The sequence below is a fragment of the Callospermophilus lateralis genome, chromosome 5 (genome assembly GCF_048772815.1).
Source record: "Callospermophilus lateralis isolate mCalLat2 chromosome 5, mCalLat2.hap1, whole genome shotgun sequence".
NCBI lineage: Eukaryota > Metazoa > Chordata > Mammalia > Rodentia > Sciuridae > Callospermophilus > Callospermophilus lateralis.
Genome location: NC_135309.1, coordinates 116006862 through 116022396, shown reverse-complemented (window position 1 = coordinate 116022396; position 15535 = coordinate 116006862). Strand labels below are relative to the sequence as shown.

Here is a 15535-nt window from a genome sequence, read left to right as displayed (position 1 = left end):
ATTGTTAACACAATACAACTTATATCATAGAGGTTTTGATTTCTCAAAACATTCCCCAAATTATAGTCATCAATACTTCAGTGTGAGTCCTGTAACATCATTATGGTTGTAAATGAATGTGCTATAAATCATTTGGTATCTCCATTCATTCTTTTCATTAGTGTGAATGGCACTCATGAGTACTTGAACATTTTGAACATAGGGCTTATTTGTGGGCAGTGAGCAGAGTAGGCTTGCATAAAACATCTGTATGTTACTGTAGAAATTAAAATGAGATTATCCAACCTGAAATGATTTAACTTCTACAAATATCCAGGATTAAATAAAAACATAGTAACCATAACAACCTCATCTTATATAATGAGTATAGACTATTAAAATATCTTTTTAAATGTAATTTTTATTTGTTCTTTTTAGATATAGATGACAGGACAGTGTATTTTGACATATTGTATATGTGGATTATAACTTATTCTAATTAGGACCCCATTTTTGATGTTATACATGATATGGCATTTCATTAGTGATGTATACATATATGAACATAGAAAAGTTCTGTCTTACTTTTTTCTGTTTTTTTCCTTTTTATTGGTGCATTATAACTATAACTAACAGTTGGACTTGTTATCACATATTTATATATGTACACAATAAAATAGTATAATTTGAACAATTTCATTCCCCAGTATCTTCCCTTTTCCTTTCCTCCCTCTCCCTGATGATCCCCTTCTTCTATTTTACTGGTCTCTTTTCTATTTTTTTTAAATCTGTGCTAGTTATAGATGATAGTAGAATGCATTTGGTACATGGTACACAAATGGAGCACAACTTCTCATTATTCTGACTGTGCATGTTACAGACTCACACCAGAAGTGTAATAATACATATATAGTGTAATAATGTCTCTCTCATTCCACTGTCCTTCCCATCCCCCAGACCCTCCCCTCTTATCACTCCCTTCTGCACAATCCAAAGTTCCTTCATTCTTACCTACTCTACCTCTTCCACTATGGATCAGCATCCGCTTATCAGAGAAAATATTTGACATTTGGGTTTTTGGGATTGGCTTATTTTACTTAGCATGATGTTCTCTAGTTTCATCCACTTATCTACAAATGCCACAATTTCATTTTTAAGGCTGTGTAATATTCTATTGCATATTTTTTACTATATTTTCTTTATCCATTCAATGTTGAATGGTATCTATGTTGGTTCCATAGTTTAACTATTGTGAATTGGTTGGCTAAAAACATTGATGTGGTTGTATCATTGTAGTATGCTGATTTTAAGTCCTTTGGGTATAAAATGAGGAGTGGGACAGCTAGGTCAAATGGTGGTTCCATTTCAAGTTTTCTGAGGAATCTCCTTACTAATTTCCAAAGTAGTTGGACCATTTTGCAGTCCCACCAACAATGTATGAGGGTACCTTTTTTCCCACATCCTCGCCAACACTTATTATTGCTTATATTCTTTATAATTGCCATTCTGACTGGAGTGAGATGAAATTTAGAGTAGTTTTGATGTTTCTCTGATTGCTAGAGATAATGAACATTTTTCCATATGTTTGTTAATCTATTGTATATCTTCTATGAAGTGTCTGTTCAGTTCCTTAGCCCATTTATTGATTGGGTTATTTGTTGTTTTTTTTGGGGGGGGGGTTGGTGTTAAATTTTTTGAGTTCTTTCTATATCCTGGAGATTGATACTCTACCTGAGTTGCGTGTGGTAAAGATTTTTTTCCCATTCTGTAAGCTCTCTCTTCACATTATTGATTGTTTCCTTTGCTGAGAAGAAGCTTTTGAGTTTGAATCCATCCCAAATATTGATTCTTAATTTTATTTCTTATGCTTTGAGAGTCTTGTTAAGGAAGTCAGGTCTTAAGCCTACATGATGAAGATTGGGGCCTACTTTTTCTTCTATTAGGTGTGGGGTCTCTTGTCTAGTTCCCAATTCTTTGATCCATTTTGAGTTGACTTTTGTGCAGGGTGAGAGATAGAGGTTTAATTTGATTTTGCTACATATGGATTTCCACATTTCTCAGCACCATTTGTTGTTGCATAGGCTATCTTTTCTCCAATGTATGTTCTTGGTGCCTTTGTCTAGTATGAGATAACTATTTATATGGGTTTGTTTCAGTGTCTTTTATTTTGTACCATTAGTCTGCATGTCTATTGTGGTGCCAATACCATTCCATTTTTGTTATTATTGCTCTACAGTATAGTTTAAGGTCTGGTATTTTGATGCCTCCTGCTTCACTCTTCTTTCTAAGGATTGTTTTGGCTACTGTGGGTCTTATTTTTCCAAATGAATTTCATCATTGCTGTTTCTAGTTCTATGAAGAATGTCATTGGAATTTTAATAGGAATTGCATTAAATCTGTATAACAGTTTTAGGAGTATGGCCATTTCGACAATATTAATTCTTTCTATCCAGAAACATGGGAGATCTTTTCATCTTTTAAGGTCTTCTTCAATTTCTTTCTTTAGTGTTCTATAGTTTTCACTATAAAGGTTTTTCATCTCTTTTGTTAGATTGATTCCCAAGAATTTTAAATTTTTTGAGGCTATTGTGAATGGGGTAGTTTTCCTAATTTCTTTTTCAGTAGATTCATTGCTTATGTATACAAATGCATTTTATTTGTGGGTATTGATTTTATATCCTGCTACTTTGCTAAATTCATTTATTAGTTCTAGAAGTTTTTTGGTGTAATTTTTTTGGATATTCTAAATATAGAATCATGTCATCAGCAAATAGTGATAGTTTGAGTTCTTCTTTTCCTATTCCTACTTGTATCCCTTTAATTTCTTTCATCTGTCTGATTGCTCTGGCTAGAGTTTCAAGGATTTTGTTGAATAGAAATGTTGAAAGAGGGCATTCCTGTTTTGTTCCAGTTTTTAGAGGGAATGCTTTCAATTTTTCTCCATTTTGAATGATGTTGACATTGGACTTAGTACTGATAACTTTCACATGTTGAAGTATGTTCCTACTATTCCTAGTTTTTATAGTGTTTTGAACATGAAGAGGTGATTTATTTGGTCAAATGTTTTTTCTGCATCTATTGAAATAATCAAATGTATCTTGTCTTTAAGTCTGTTATGTGATCTATTATGTTTATTTATTTCTTTATGTTGAACCAACCTTGTATCCCTAGGATGAGCCCCACTTGATCATGGTGCAGTATCTTTTAAATATGATTTTGTATATGATTTGCCACTATTTAATGAGAATTTTTGCATCTGTATTCATCAGGGATCCTGCTCTGAAGTTTTCTTTCCTTGATATGTCTTTGTCTAGTTTGGAATCAAAGTGATACTAGCCTCATAGAATGAGTTTGAAAGGGTTCCCTCCTTTTCTGTTTCATGGAATAATTTGAGAAGTGTTGATGTTAGTTCTTCTTTGAAGATCTTGTAGAACTCAGCTAAGAATATGACTTGTCCTGGGCTTTTCTTGGTTAGTAAGTTTTGATGGTGTCTTCTATTTCATTGCTTGAAATTGATCTGTTTAAATTGTGTCTGTCTTCGTGATTCAGTTTGGATAGATTATATATCTCTAGAAATTTGTTTATGTCTTTGAGATTTTCTATTTCAGTATAAATTTTTAAAGTTGTTTCTAATTATCTTCTATATTTCAATAGTGTCTGTCATGATATTTCCTTTTTTTATCACAAATTTTAGTAATTTGGATTTTCTCTCTCCTTCTCTTCATTAGCATGGCTAAGTGTTTATTAATTTTATTTATTTTTTCAAAGAACTGACTTTTTGTTTTGTCAATGTTTTCAGTTGTTTCTTTTGTTTCAATTTCATTGATTTCAGCTCTGATTTTAATTATTTTTTGTCTTCTACCACTTTTGGGGTTCATTTGTTTTTCTTTTTCTAGGGTTTTGACATATAATGTTAGGTCTTTTATTTGTTGACTTTGTTTTCTTTTAGTGAATGAGCTCAATGCAATGATCTTTCTTCTTAGTACTGCTTTCATAGCATCCCAAAGATTTTTGATATATCAATGTTTTGATTTACCTCTAAAAATTTTTTTTATCTCCTCCCTGACGTCTTCTGCCATCCATTTAATAGCATATTTTTTAGTCTCCAGGTGTTGGAGTAACTTCTATTTTTTATTTTTTCCTTGATTTCTGATTTCATTTCAATATGGTCAGATATAATGCAGGGCTGTACCTTTATTATTATTATTATTATTATTGTATTTGATAAGACTTTCTTTATGGCATAATATATGGTCTGTTTTGGACAAGGATCCATGTGCTGGATATATATAGAGTATGGTATATGCTGAGAAGAAGGAGTATTTGCTCGATGAAATACTCTATATATGGTTGAAATGCTCTATATATGTCTGTTCAGTCTATATCATTGATTGTGTTATTTAGTTCTGTTGTTTCTTTGTTTAGTTTTTGTTTGGAAAATCTATCCAGTAGTAAGAGCAGTGTGTTAAAGTCTTCCATTATTATTGTGTTTTGGTCTGTTTGATTCATGAAATTGAGAAGAGTTTGTTTGATGTACATAGATGCTCCATTATTTGGGGCATAAATATTTATGATTATTATATCCTCTTGATATATGATTCCCTTAAGCAGTACGAAATGTCCTTCTTTATCCCTTCTGACGAAATTTGGTTTGATGTCCACTTTTTCTGATATGAAAATGGAAACCCGTAGTTGTTTACACAGTCCATGTGAGTGAATAAGATTTTCCCAAACCCATCACCTTCAGTCTGTGGATGTCTTTTCCTAGGAGATGAGTCTCTTGAAGACAGCATATTGTTAGGTCTTTTTAAAAAATCCAATCTGCCAGTCTGTGTCTTTTGATTAATAAGTTTAGGCCATTAACATTCATGGTTATTATTGAGACATTATTTGTATTCCCAGTTATTTTGGTTTATTTTTGGTTTTTAATTTGACTTAGTTTTTCCTTTGATTGACCGTTCCTTTAATACAGCTCCTCTCTTTGCCAGTTTTCACTGTATTTTTTTTTCGTCATTTCCTTCTTGCGGAATATTTTGGTGAGAATGTTCTGTAGTGCAGGTTTTCTAATTGTGAATTCTTTTAACTTTTGTTTATCATAGAAAGATTTTATTTCATCTTCAAATATAAATCTTAATTTTTCTGGATAGAAAATGCTTAGTTGGCATCTGTTCTCTTTTAGAGCTTCATATATGTTATTCTAGGACCTGCTGGCATTGAGAGTCTGGGTTGAGAAATCAGCTAAAATCCAAATTGGTTTCCCCCTATATGTAATTTGATTTTTTTCTCTCTTTAAAATTCTATCCTTATTCTGTATGTCATTCATTCTCATTATAATGTATTTTGGTGTGGGTCTGCTATAATTTTGTACATTTGGGGTCCTACTGTAAGCCTCTTGCATTTGATTTTCCATTTCATTCTTTAGATTTGGGAAATTTTCTGATATTATGTCATTGAAAAGATTGTGTATTCCTTTGATTTGTATCTCCATGCCTTCGTCTATTCTGATAAATCTTTAATTTGGTCTTGTCATGTTATCCCATACTTCTTAGAAGTTCTGTTCATGGTTTCTTACCCTCTTCTCTGTGAAGTTGCCTTTATTTTCAAGATTATATATTTTGTCTTCATTGCCTGAGGTTCTTTTCTTCTAAGTGGTCTAGTGTGTTGCTGATACTTCCCACTGAAGTTTTAATTTGGTTTATTTTTATCTTCATTTTGAGAATTTCTTCTTATAATCTCTCCCTCTTTATTGAGGTAATATTTCACTTCCTGTATTTTCTCTCCTATATCATCCTTTATTTCAAAGATCAGTCTAGCTCTGTATCTTCTAAATTCTTTCTCTGACATATTTTCTAATGTGTGGTCTACAGATTCTATTGTTGGAACATCTTGGTTTATTTGAGATACTGTGTTCCCTTGATTTTTTGTGTTTGTTTGTATGTCTTCCCATCTAGCAATATAGATGTAAGGCAGTATAGTTTCTACTCTGTAGACTCACAATATCCCTGGAGGCTTCCATTACCTCACCTTTAAGGGGGAGACCCACAATATACTCCTTTAGCCAAAATAGCTCCTATTAAGGCATCTACAGTTTTGTCACAATAAACAGAAATGATATGTTCAATTGTTGTCTACAATATAAACAGTAAGTCTGATAAAAGGGTTTGCTATTTCTAATGATGGACAATAAGTAACAAAAGTAGTCTAATATGGTGTTTCTGAGGGAGAAGGAGAAAAGATAGAGGTAAAAATGTACTAAGAGCAAGGGAGGAATTAATAGAGGTTGGCTGTTAGTATGAGAGAAGTGAGAAAGACAATCCAGGGAGACAGGTTAGAGAAAAAATATATACAGATTTTTTTATAGAAGTAAAAATATAAGGATATACAACAAAACTGTAATATACTATTCAGACATCCCATTCTTAATAAATTGATGCATGAAAAATATTTGGATTTAAAGATGGTAGAGATGTGAGAGAGAGGGGAAAATTTAAAAAAAAAGAAAGTCTCAATGGAAAATTGAACAATAGCTTCTGTTGGCTTTCAAATTTTTTCTCTGCTTCCCTTTTTGGATAGGTTGGTTTGTCTGAAGTTTAATGGTAGCTCCAGTGCACTGAGTAAAAATACTATTTGGGTGGGCAAGATGATAGCAATATTTTGTCACATCCTCTTCCAGTGTTCCCACCCATTGTAGCTGGTCCCTCCTTCCCCATACATTTTAGGACTCACCGAGCTGGAGAGAGTCTGGTTTTCTAGTTTCTCCAACCTGTGCTCCCCTTAGGGAACTGTCTCTAATCTCTGGTGTTCCACAGATTTGCTAGACCCAGACTGGCCCACACAAACCCAGCTGCAATATGGTGGACTTGGGCTTCAGATTCCCCAGGCTCTGTCTTGCTGCAGTCAGAAGATCTCAATGCCATTTCAACTTGCAGAGAGACCACCAGGGATGTGCTCACACAAAAGAGAGACCCTGCAAAGAAGTAGCCAGATGGCAGTTGCTAGTACACCCAGAAGAAAGACCTCAGGTGCAACCAGACCAGCAGGTACCTTGACAATATATCTCCAGACCCTGGCTGGTGTCCCCGGATTGAGGCGGCTGTGCCCTGAGATAGTGGCAATGGCAGCAGCCAATTTGCAGGCCCTGGCAGGTGTCCCAAGATGGTTGAAGCGGGTGTAACCAAACCTGCATCTGTGAGCACTGTGACTATGGACTTCTAGGCAGTATGAGACAGTGGGCAGTAGACAATCCACTGGAGGTCTGTGGCCAGTCTGCAGGCTAACGGCAGGTGATCCTTGGGTGAAGGTCAGGCTACAGGCAATGGGCTGGCAATAGGCAGGTGAGTGGGGAAATGGCAAATATAGGCAGCAGTCAGCAAGCAATCTATGCTCAAAAAAGCAGGCCAAATGCTGGTAGACAGCAGAGGATTGCTGCACATGAATGGGGGGTAAACAACAGGGGATCAGTCGGCAATGACTGCTACTTTGTAGAGAAACAGTATTTTCTCTGTTTGAATCCCAAGTGACAAGGAATTCAGTCTCCCTCTAGATCACCATCTTGGATCTAGCAAGTTCTGTCTTATTCATTTACTATCTTTCCTATTCCTATCCCCACTCCCTTCCTTTCATTCACCTTTGTCTAATCCACTGAACATCTATTCTTCCCCTCCATCCCCACCTTGTTTTCTATTATCATAGACATATCAGAGAAAACATTTGACCTTTGGTTTAGGTCTACCAGTGTATTACTCTTAGCATTAAAGTTTCCATATCCATATATTTACCAGCAAAAGTCATAGAGTCATTCCTTTTCATGGCTGTGTAATATTCCACTTTGTGTGTGTGTGTGTGTGTGTGTGTGTGTGTGTGTGTGTGTGTTTGTATCACATTTTGTTTATCTATTCAACTGTTGGAGGGTTCCTTGGTTGGTTCCATAACTTAGCTATTGTGAGTTGAACTGCTATAAACATTGTTGTAGCTGTGTCACTGTAGTATGATGATTTTAACTACTGGGGATATATGCCAAGGAGTTGGTGTAACTGGGTGAATAGTGGTTCCATTCCTAGTTTTTTGAGGAATTGCCACACTGCTTTCCAGAGTGATTGCACCAATTTGCAGTTCAGCCAGCAAAGTATGAGTGCACTCTTTCCCCACATCCTTGCGATAACATTTATTGTTACTTGTATTCTTGATAATTGCTATTCTGACTGGATGAGATGGAATCTCAGTGTTGTTTTAATTGGCATTACTCTAATTGCTAGAGACATTGAACATTTTTTCATATATTTGTTGACCATTTGTATTTCTTCTCCTATGAAATGCCTTCAGTTCCTTTGCCCATTTATTGATTGGTTTTTTGTTGTTGTTGTTGTTTTGTTTTTTGTATTTAAGTTTTTTGAGTTCTTTGTATATCCTGGATATTAGTGCTGCAGATCTGAGGTTCAGGTGACAAATATTTTCTTCCATTCTGTAGGCTGTCTGTTTACATTATTAAATGTCTCCTTTGCTGTGAAGAATTTTTTTAGTTTGATGCATCCCACTTATTGGTTATTGATTTTAACTTCCTATGCTTTAGGAATTTTGTTCAAGAAGACAGTTACTGAGCCAATATGTTTCAGTGTTGAGCCTATATTTTTTTCTAGTAGGCACAGAGCGTCGGTTATAGTATAGGTCCTTGATGCACTTTGAGTTAAGTTTTGTGCAGGGTGAGAGATAGGGTTAAATTTCATTCTGTTAGAGATGGATTTCCAGTTTTCCCAGCACTATTTGTTGAAGAGGATACCTTTCTCCAGTGTATGTTTACGGAGCCTATATCAAGTATGAGGTAACTATATTTATGTAGATTTGTCTCTGTGTCTTCTATTCTATTCCACTGGTCTTCTTGCCTGTTTTGGTGCCAAAACCATGCCAATTTTGTTACTCTAGCTCTGTAGTATGAATTAAGAAAGGCTACTTTCTCTGTGGACGAGCAGCTAGGAGAGAGACAGCCCCTTTCCCACACAAGGATAATGTATCAAGCAGTGTCTCTGATCTCAGATCTCTTAATATCCAAACATGCCACAGGCCTCCCCAATTGCCACTGGGGATTTGTTCCTTATATTATTATATTCAGCCTCCTGAGTCCCCAATCTGCTTTGATGTCCAGCATTAGTTCCCAGTAAAGTCTCCTTTTCATTTTTTTTTCCTACCCACCATGCTGAGAAGCTGCTTATATACTTTCTTGGTTTCACTCCTAGAAAAGCAACCTCCTCTATTCTGTCACTTCCCCAAATTCCCAAGTACCTTTATTTCCCTACCTTATATGCTTGAATTTTTGGTTCATGGGTGTGGAATCATCAAGGGAGTTGTAGCTTCAGCTTAAAACATAACCTCACTTATCTGGAGTAGTCTATTTTTTACATTGTTCCTATTGTTGAATATAAACTCCTGTTTTCTCTTTGAATTTTGTAAGTAAGAATCAATCTAAGGTAGAGATTGGGAAAAATTCAGAAACTGTATTGCTGAAGCTCCAAGCTTAAGGTAGAAAGGAAGCTGAGGAAGTGTGTCAAGAGATAACTATAGAATGAAAGTAAGAGGGGTTGGCTGATGAAAGCCTCATTTATTCTCAGGTCAGTTACCAACCCTGCACTGACCTAAGAACTTCTTCAATGAAGGATATGACACTGATCATAACTTCCTTTCCTTGGCTTTTATACAGAGACTCCACTACAGAGAAGATCAAGTGTGGTCTCTGATTGATCTGTGTATACTTCAGATGAATACCCTTTTAAAATCACTTGCAAAGCTTCTGAGGGTTGAGAATTTATTTTTACAGTTTTACAACTCTCAAATCTGCAACATTAGACTCAGTAAGATGCTCAATACATCACATATAGAATGAAATAGATTATGAAGTAAAAAGTTCTACATCAAATGACTTTTTATTTTCACTCCTAAACCCTGATTCTATTCTAGCTATTCCGTTGCTAAACCCATAACACATGACTTCCCTTTTTTCATCCACCTGGTTATTTCCATATTTTAGTCTGTAGTTTTCTGGAGGGGAGGGATTATGTTTACTTATCCTTGTGTCCTGCATACCTATAGTACCTGATGTCAAAGCTACTCAGTAAATGAATGTTCCTTGTATAGTTATATCAAAGTTTCATCATGTGTGAGTTTGGCTATGTTTGTTTGAAATTTTAAAAATCTTTTTGAATTTTTTTCTGAATCTACTTTTGTCTTCATGGATTTAAAGAGATCTGAATTTATTATCAAAATATCGCGCCAATAATCTCTCATGTTCTTGCCATTTTACTCCAATTAATTTTTAAGATACTATTTTCTTTTGCTTTACTCCAGAACTGAACAATGCCACAAAAACATTCTTTACTAAAGAATATTTGAAAATTAAACAAGGCTTTCAGAAGTCCAGCTCTGCAAAATGGCCTCTACCAAGCTGCAGAAAAGCTTTTCATCTTTTTGGAGGTAAGGAAACTAATACCTACCCATCCCCAACCCAAAATAAAATTCTTGTAACTCTGTCCATTTTTCCAAGCCTGTTCTTATACATAATTTCTTCTTGTCTTAAAAATGTTAGTGGATATATTTCTGTATTGATCTAATATAAGTAAAGGTTTTGCTAAATATCTCCTTGCTGGAAGCTACAAATATACGTATGGAGAAAATGAAGTCTATACATTGAAAGCAAATTTGAGAGAAACCAGTATTAAATTGACTTTCCTGGGGAGAATAAGAGGGAAGGTGGATGGAGAAAGGTTGGTCATTGGGTTCTAAGTTACAGTTAGATAAAAGTAAGAAGTTCAGGTGTGCTATTGAATATACTATAGATAATAATAATGTACTGTGTATTTCAAAAAGCTAGAAGAAAAGATCTTGCATATTTTCACCATAAAGAAATGATAGATGTTTGAGGAGATATATATCTAACCTGATTTAAACATTACAATATATGCTGTATCAAAAACATAATATTATACGTCACTAATATGTATATCAGTTAAAAATTCATAAAAATAAAAATAAATTAACTTTGCCTTTCCATCAGTGGTTAATATATAGATCATAAACAGGCATCCCACAAGTATCAGATTTGATAAAAACTATTTGACAAAAGCACTAGAACTCTTAATAAAAATTTTTATTAATTCAATTATCATAAGCTAAATTTATGTAGTTTAATATATTATAATTCTAGCACAAGTTTAGGACAAGTAGAAAGTGACAGAGCCTTGGAGTAGAGGGTATCACAGAACTGCACAGTGGTCTGAGAATGGTATACCAGTGTCTAGGTTCAGGTCTAAGTAGCTATATGATTTCAGGAATGTCATGAGCACCTCTATTGCTTGTATACAGATAAAGTGTAAATTATTTTATCTGCCCCACCTAATTAATATACTTGTTATAAAAACTGAATGAAACTAATGCCATTTTGAGCTTAAAGAATGTGTTACTGTATGACCATACAACTTGGACATAAAATATAAAGTCATCTTTTGTAAATTCTTGGTTTGTAAGAGCATGAATTACTATGTAGTTTTAGCATTTACAACTTATGATATTATGGGGCCAGATAGGGGAATCATGATCTTCAGAGAACAGGAGGAACTTTTACATAAGAAAATAAGACCAATACAGTGATGACAAAGACCCAAAGCAGATAGAGGCAGAGCCTGTATGGTGGAGGCAAAAAATAAATTGATACACTAAATCTCTTAAGTTTGAAGGAAGTAAGTGAAGGACCAATATAACTTTGCACAGTGGTTCAAATGAATAAAGTAGTTTAAGGATACTCAGTAAGCCCTTATGTCTTTATAATTTGGTTAGTAACTAAAAATATTATCTAGGATTTGGTATAAATAGGTTTAAAACTATAACATTTAGCCCAAAATATAATAGAAAATAAAATATGAGAAAAATCAGCTTTACATAAAGAATTCATACCCAAAAGGAGAATATTTATAATTTGGTTTTTGTTCTTTAAGAAGTTCCCTGTATCCTGGGTGAGGGCCGTGGCTCAGTAGTAGTGTACTTGGCTGGCATGTGTGAGGCACTGGGTTCCATTCTCAAAACTGCATATAAATAAATAAAAAAGGTCTATCAACAACTTAAAAAAAATTAAAAAAAGAAGTTTCCTTTATCCTGTCTTCTACCTTACATTCAGTTTATTTAAATACAATAATCCCACATTTTCCTTTGTCTTTTTCTATTCTGAAGTAAAAGTGAAGCAATAATTCAAATAGGTGTTCCTTTGTGATTTTTGTCTTATTTGTCCTATGTGGAGCAGAAGAGTGCCATAGACCTTGATTTTTAAAAAAATTAATACTTACACAGGAGACTAAACAAATTAAGATGGATTATATGGTATAATATTAAGATACCTTTGAACTTACTGTTTTAGAAAAACAAGCAATGATATACAGTATGTTCCTGCTTTAGTACATGATAAAATTAAATGTAGTACAACCCAGACATTAACACCTACATATAAATACATGTAAATGCATATCATTAGGCATCCATAGAAAAGTGAGGGTATGAGATCATCACATGCAACATACACACATGTATGTGTTTAAAGTAGAACTTGATTATATCATACATTTTTATGGTAGAAGTTCAAAATAGTTTTATTACATCATTCAATTTAAGAAGTATTTTAGTAGCACAAGCTCAGCTGAACTGGGCAAGAGCTGAACTGTCAGGTAACTAAGTAAGGTAAAGCAACACACCAAAAAGGAGAGAATTAAGCTTTCAACCACTTGCTACAATGGCATAAGCAAATCTAAACCTAGAGAAAATGCATACTCCCTTTTCCATTTTCTCCATAGAATAAGTATACTGGCCCAGGGTCAGGTGGAGCAGAGCAGATGTGGGGATTGGCTCACTGTACAGAAACTAAGTCTTCAACAGTTTTATGGGTCCTGGAGTCAGGGGGAGAATAACATGCAGGAAGGGCTACTAGTGAGGAAAAAAAAATTGGATATGGAGTCACAATGGAGAAAGGTCCCCTCAAGTTATCCTCTTCTAATCCCCAAAAAGAGGCCTCAGCAGAGGCAACTGAAAAAGACCTCTGTGCACTGTCTCAGATAAAGAACCTTGGAATGAAGATGCTGTGAAAGAGCATCCACTGGCCTTGAGACCTTGACTGCCACTCCCTGTGGAGACTGTAAATACTGCCTGTGCAGCAAGTCTGGCATAGGAAGGGCAGCTTTCTGCTGTGAGGCCTACAGTTACAGTGGCTAGACCTAATACACACAGGATTGGGAATCAGATATCTCAATTAACAATATTATTGAAGCACTTCCTGTACTTCTCTTTTTTTTGCCTCTTGCCTCCCCCCAAATTTTTTATTTATCATTTCTATATAGATATACATATATACTTAATCAACATTATTTATTTTTGCTTTGTTTTTGCACTTTTGTGATGGTAACAAATGTACATATTCCACATTTGTTTTGCCACTCAGTATTAGGTTTCTCAAATCTATCTATTTCAGTAAATATAATGACATTTGTTTATTTTTACTGCTGTAATATAGTCAATTATATGAATGTACTAAAATTTGTTCATTCTCCTGTGGATGAATTGAGTTATCTGACCTTTTCATTGTTATAAACAATGCTACTGTAAACATTTTCGTGTCTTCTGGAATAATTGCCAATAGAAACTTGCCAGATCATAGGAAAAGTACATCTTGAAGTTGATTACCTAAACCAAACTATTTCCCTAAATGACTGTACTGATTTTTCAGTAGTTTTGTCTATTGCATTTGATCTTTTCAGTCTTTTATAATTTGCTAGTCTTGTAACTATAAAATAACACCACAGTGGGATTTTAATTTCCATTACTGTGATGAGGGTTGAATGTGGCTTTGTCTATAGGTATATTGGCCATTGAGTTTTTTCATTTGTTGAATACTTATTTACAAATTTTATATATTTTTCTATGATATTTATGTTAATTTTTAAGAGTTTATAATATTTTTCTGGTGATTACTTTTTCTGTTAATTATATGAATAGCCATTCTCATCACTGTTTGAAATCTGCCTTTTTACTTCATTGTATCTTTTAATGAATTATAGTTCTTCATTTTCTTCATTTTTCTGGTGTGTACTGTTAAAGAAACTTCTCTCTATTCTCAGGGTCACAAAGATAACTTCTTATATATTTTTCAAATAGTTTTAAAGGTCTTTGGAATTGACTTATGTTATATTGTTTTATGAAGTTTTTGTTTTGTTTTGTTTTGTTTTGCTGTGTGCCATGTAGGGAGCCAATTTCTTTGAGGATTTTTTGCTATTTAATTTTTTCCATTTATTAATCATTTCTCAATCTGTCATATTTAAATTCCCATATGATCTATATCTGAGTTCTTTATTTGGAGTTTATTTGCCTATTCTTAGGCCAAACACCAAGCCTTTATATTTATAAGCTTTTAAATCTTCCCTCCAGCTTGTTCTGTTTCACAAGTATCTTAGGTATTTTGAGGCCCTCTACTCTATTATTTGTCTATCATGTTCTCTGTTATAAGAAATTCTTAACTTCATTGTACCTGAATCAAATTCTTGCTTTACCATTTGTTTTGAAATTTCATTTTAAAAAGTTCTTCACCACTCCCAGACCACACAGGTTTTCACTTAGATTTTTTTTCTATGTTTACATTGTGGTTTTACCTTTCACATGTAGGTCTTTAACTAAAGTCTACCCTTTATATTGGGTTACAAAGGATTCACATCTTTTTTCAAGTAAAAGCCCATTTTTTCCAAATATTTATTGTACAGCATTGTTGCATTTGTAAAGATTATTTACTGTTGTCTTATAGAAATATAGTTTAATGTGGGAAAATGATCTAATATTTAACAACCATACTAAATAATCTAATTAAGTTTAATATTTAAATGGTTTTAGGTGCTTTCAGTGAAGATGATTATAAGTATAGTTTGACATCTTTGTTAAATTATGCTTACACTGAACAGTTAAACATCTAATGCATATATACTTTCTTTCTCTTTTATCTTGATGAACATTTTGAACTGGGTTCTGTGTTCTGTTTTGAACAAAATTAGTGATAGTAGCATCCCTAATTTTAGATGGAATGCTTTTAATATTTACCATTGAATATAATTGTTTTTACTTATTGTTAATGTTCTTTCTGTACCATACTAAGATAATTTTCTATGTCATTAACTTTTATCCTTTTTACCAACTTCATTATTTAATGTTATAAAGTTTTCTGCCATCACATATTTTTGTTATTCTTCATTTCTAATTTTTAAATAAGTCATATTTAATTACATACCGATCGAGTCATATTGATTCAAAATAAAGTAATTATTCAAAAATCAGGATCATACTCGAAAATAAGAGTCTGTGATTTATCACTATTCTGCAAACCATACCATCTATGCTATGTTAATAGGTTACTTGAGAAATTTATTTTTCAGCTGTTTTTCACAGTTGCTAGGAGGAAGTAAGGTGGGAAATGCAATCTGGAAAAAAACAACACATTCCAGTATTTGACTTTGGCTCCAGAATTTTATCAAAAAAAACAACACTTGTA

At 33.8% G+C, this 15535-nt stretch overlaps 1 protein-coding gene across 1 annotated transcript in view; it reads left to right on the top strand.

Annotated features, from left to right (window-relative positions):
- Nucleotides 1-15535, top strand: part of Rnf180 (ring finger protein 180) — a 222570-nt gene that overhangs the window by 171312 nt on the left and 35723 nt on the right. Inside the window, exon 7 of the mRNA XM_076856117.2 lies at nt 10315-10440. Coding sequence (XP_076712232.1) covers nt 10315-10440 — 126 coding nt within the window. The remainder of the gene's footprint in view (nt 1-10314; nt 10441-15535) is intronic.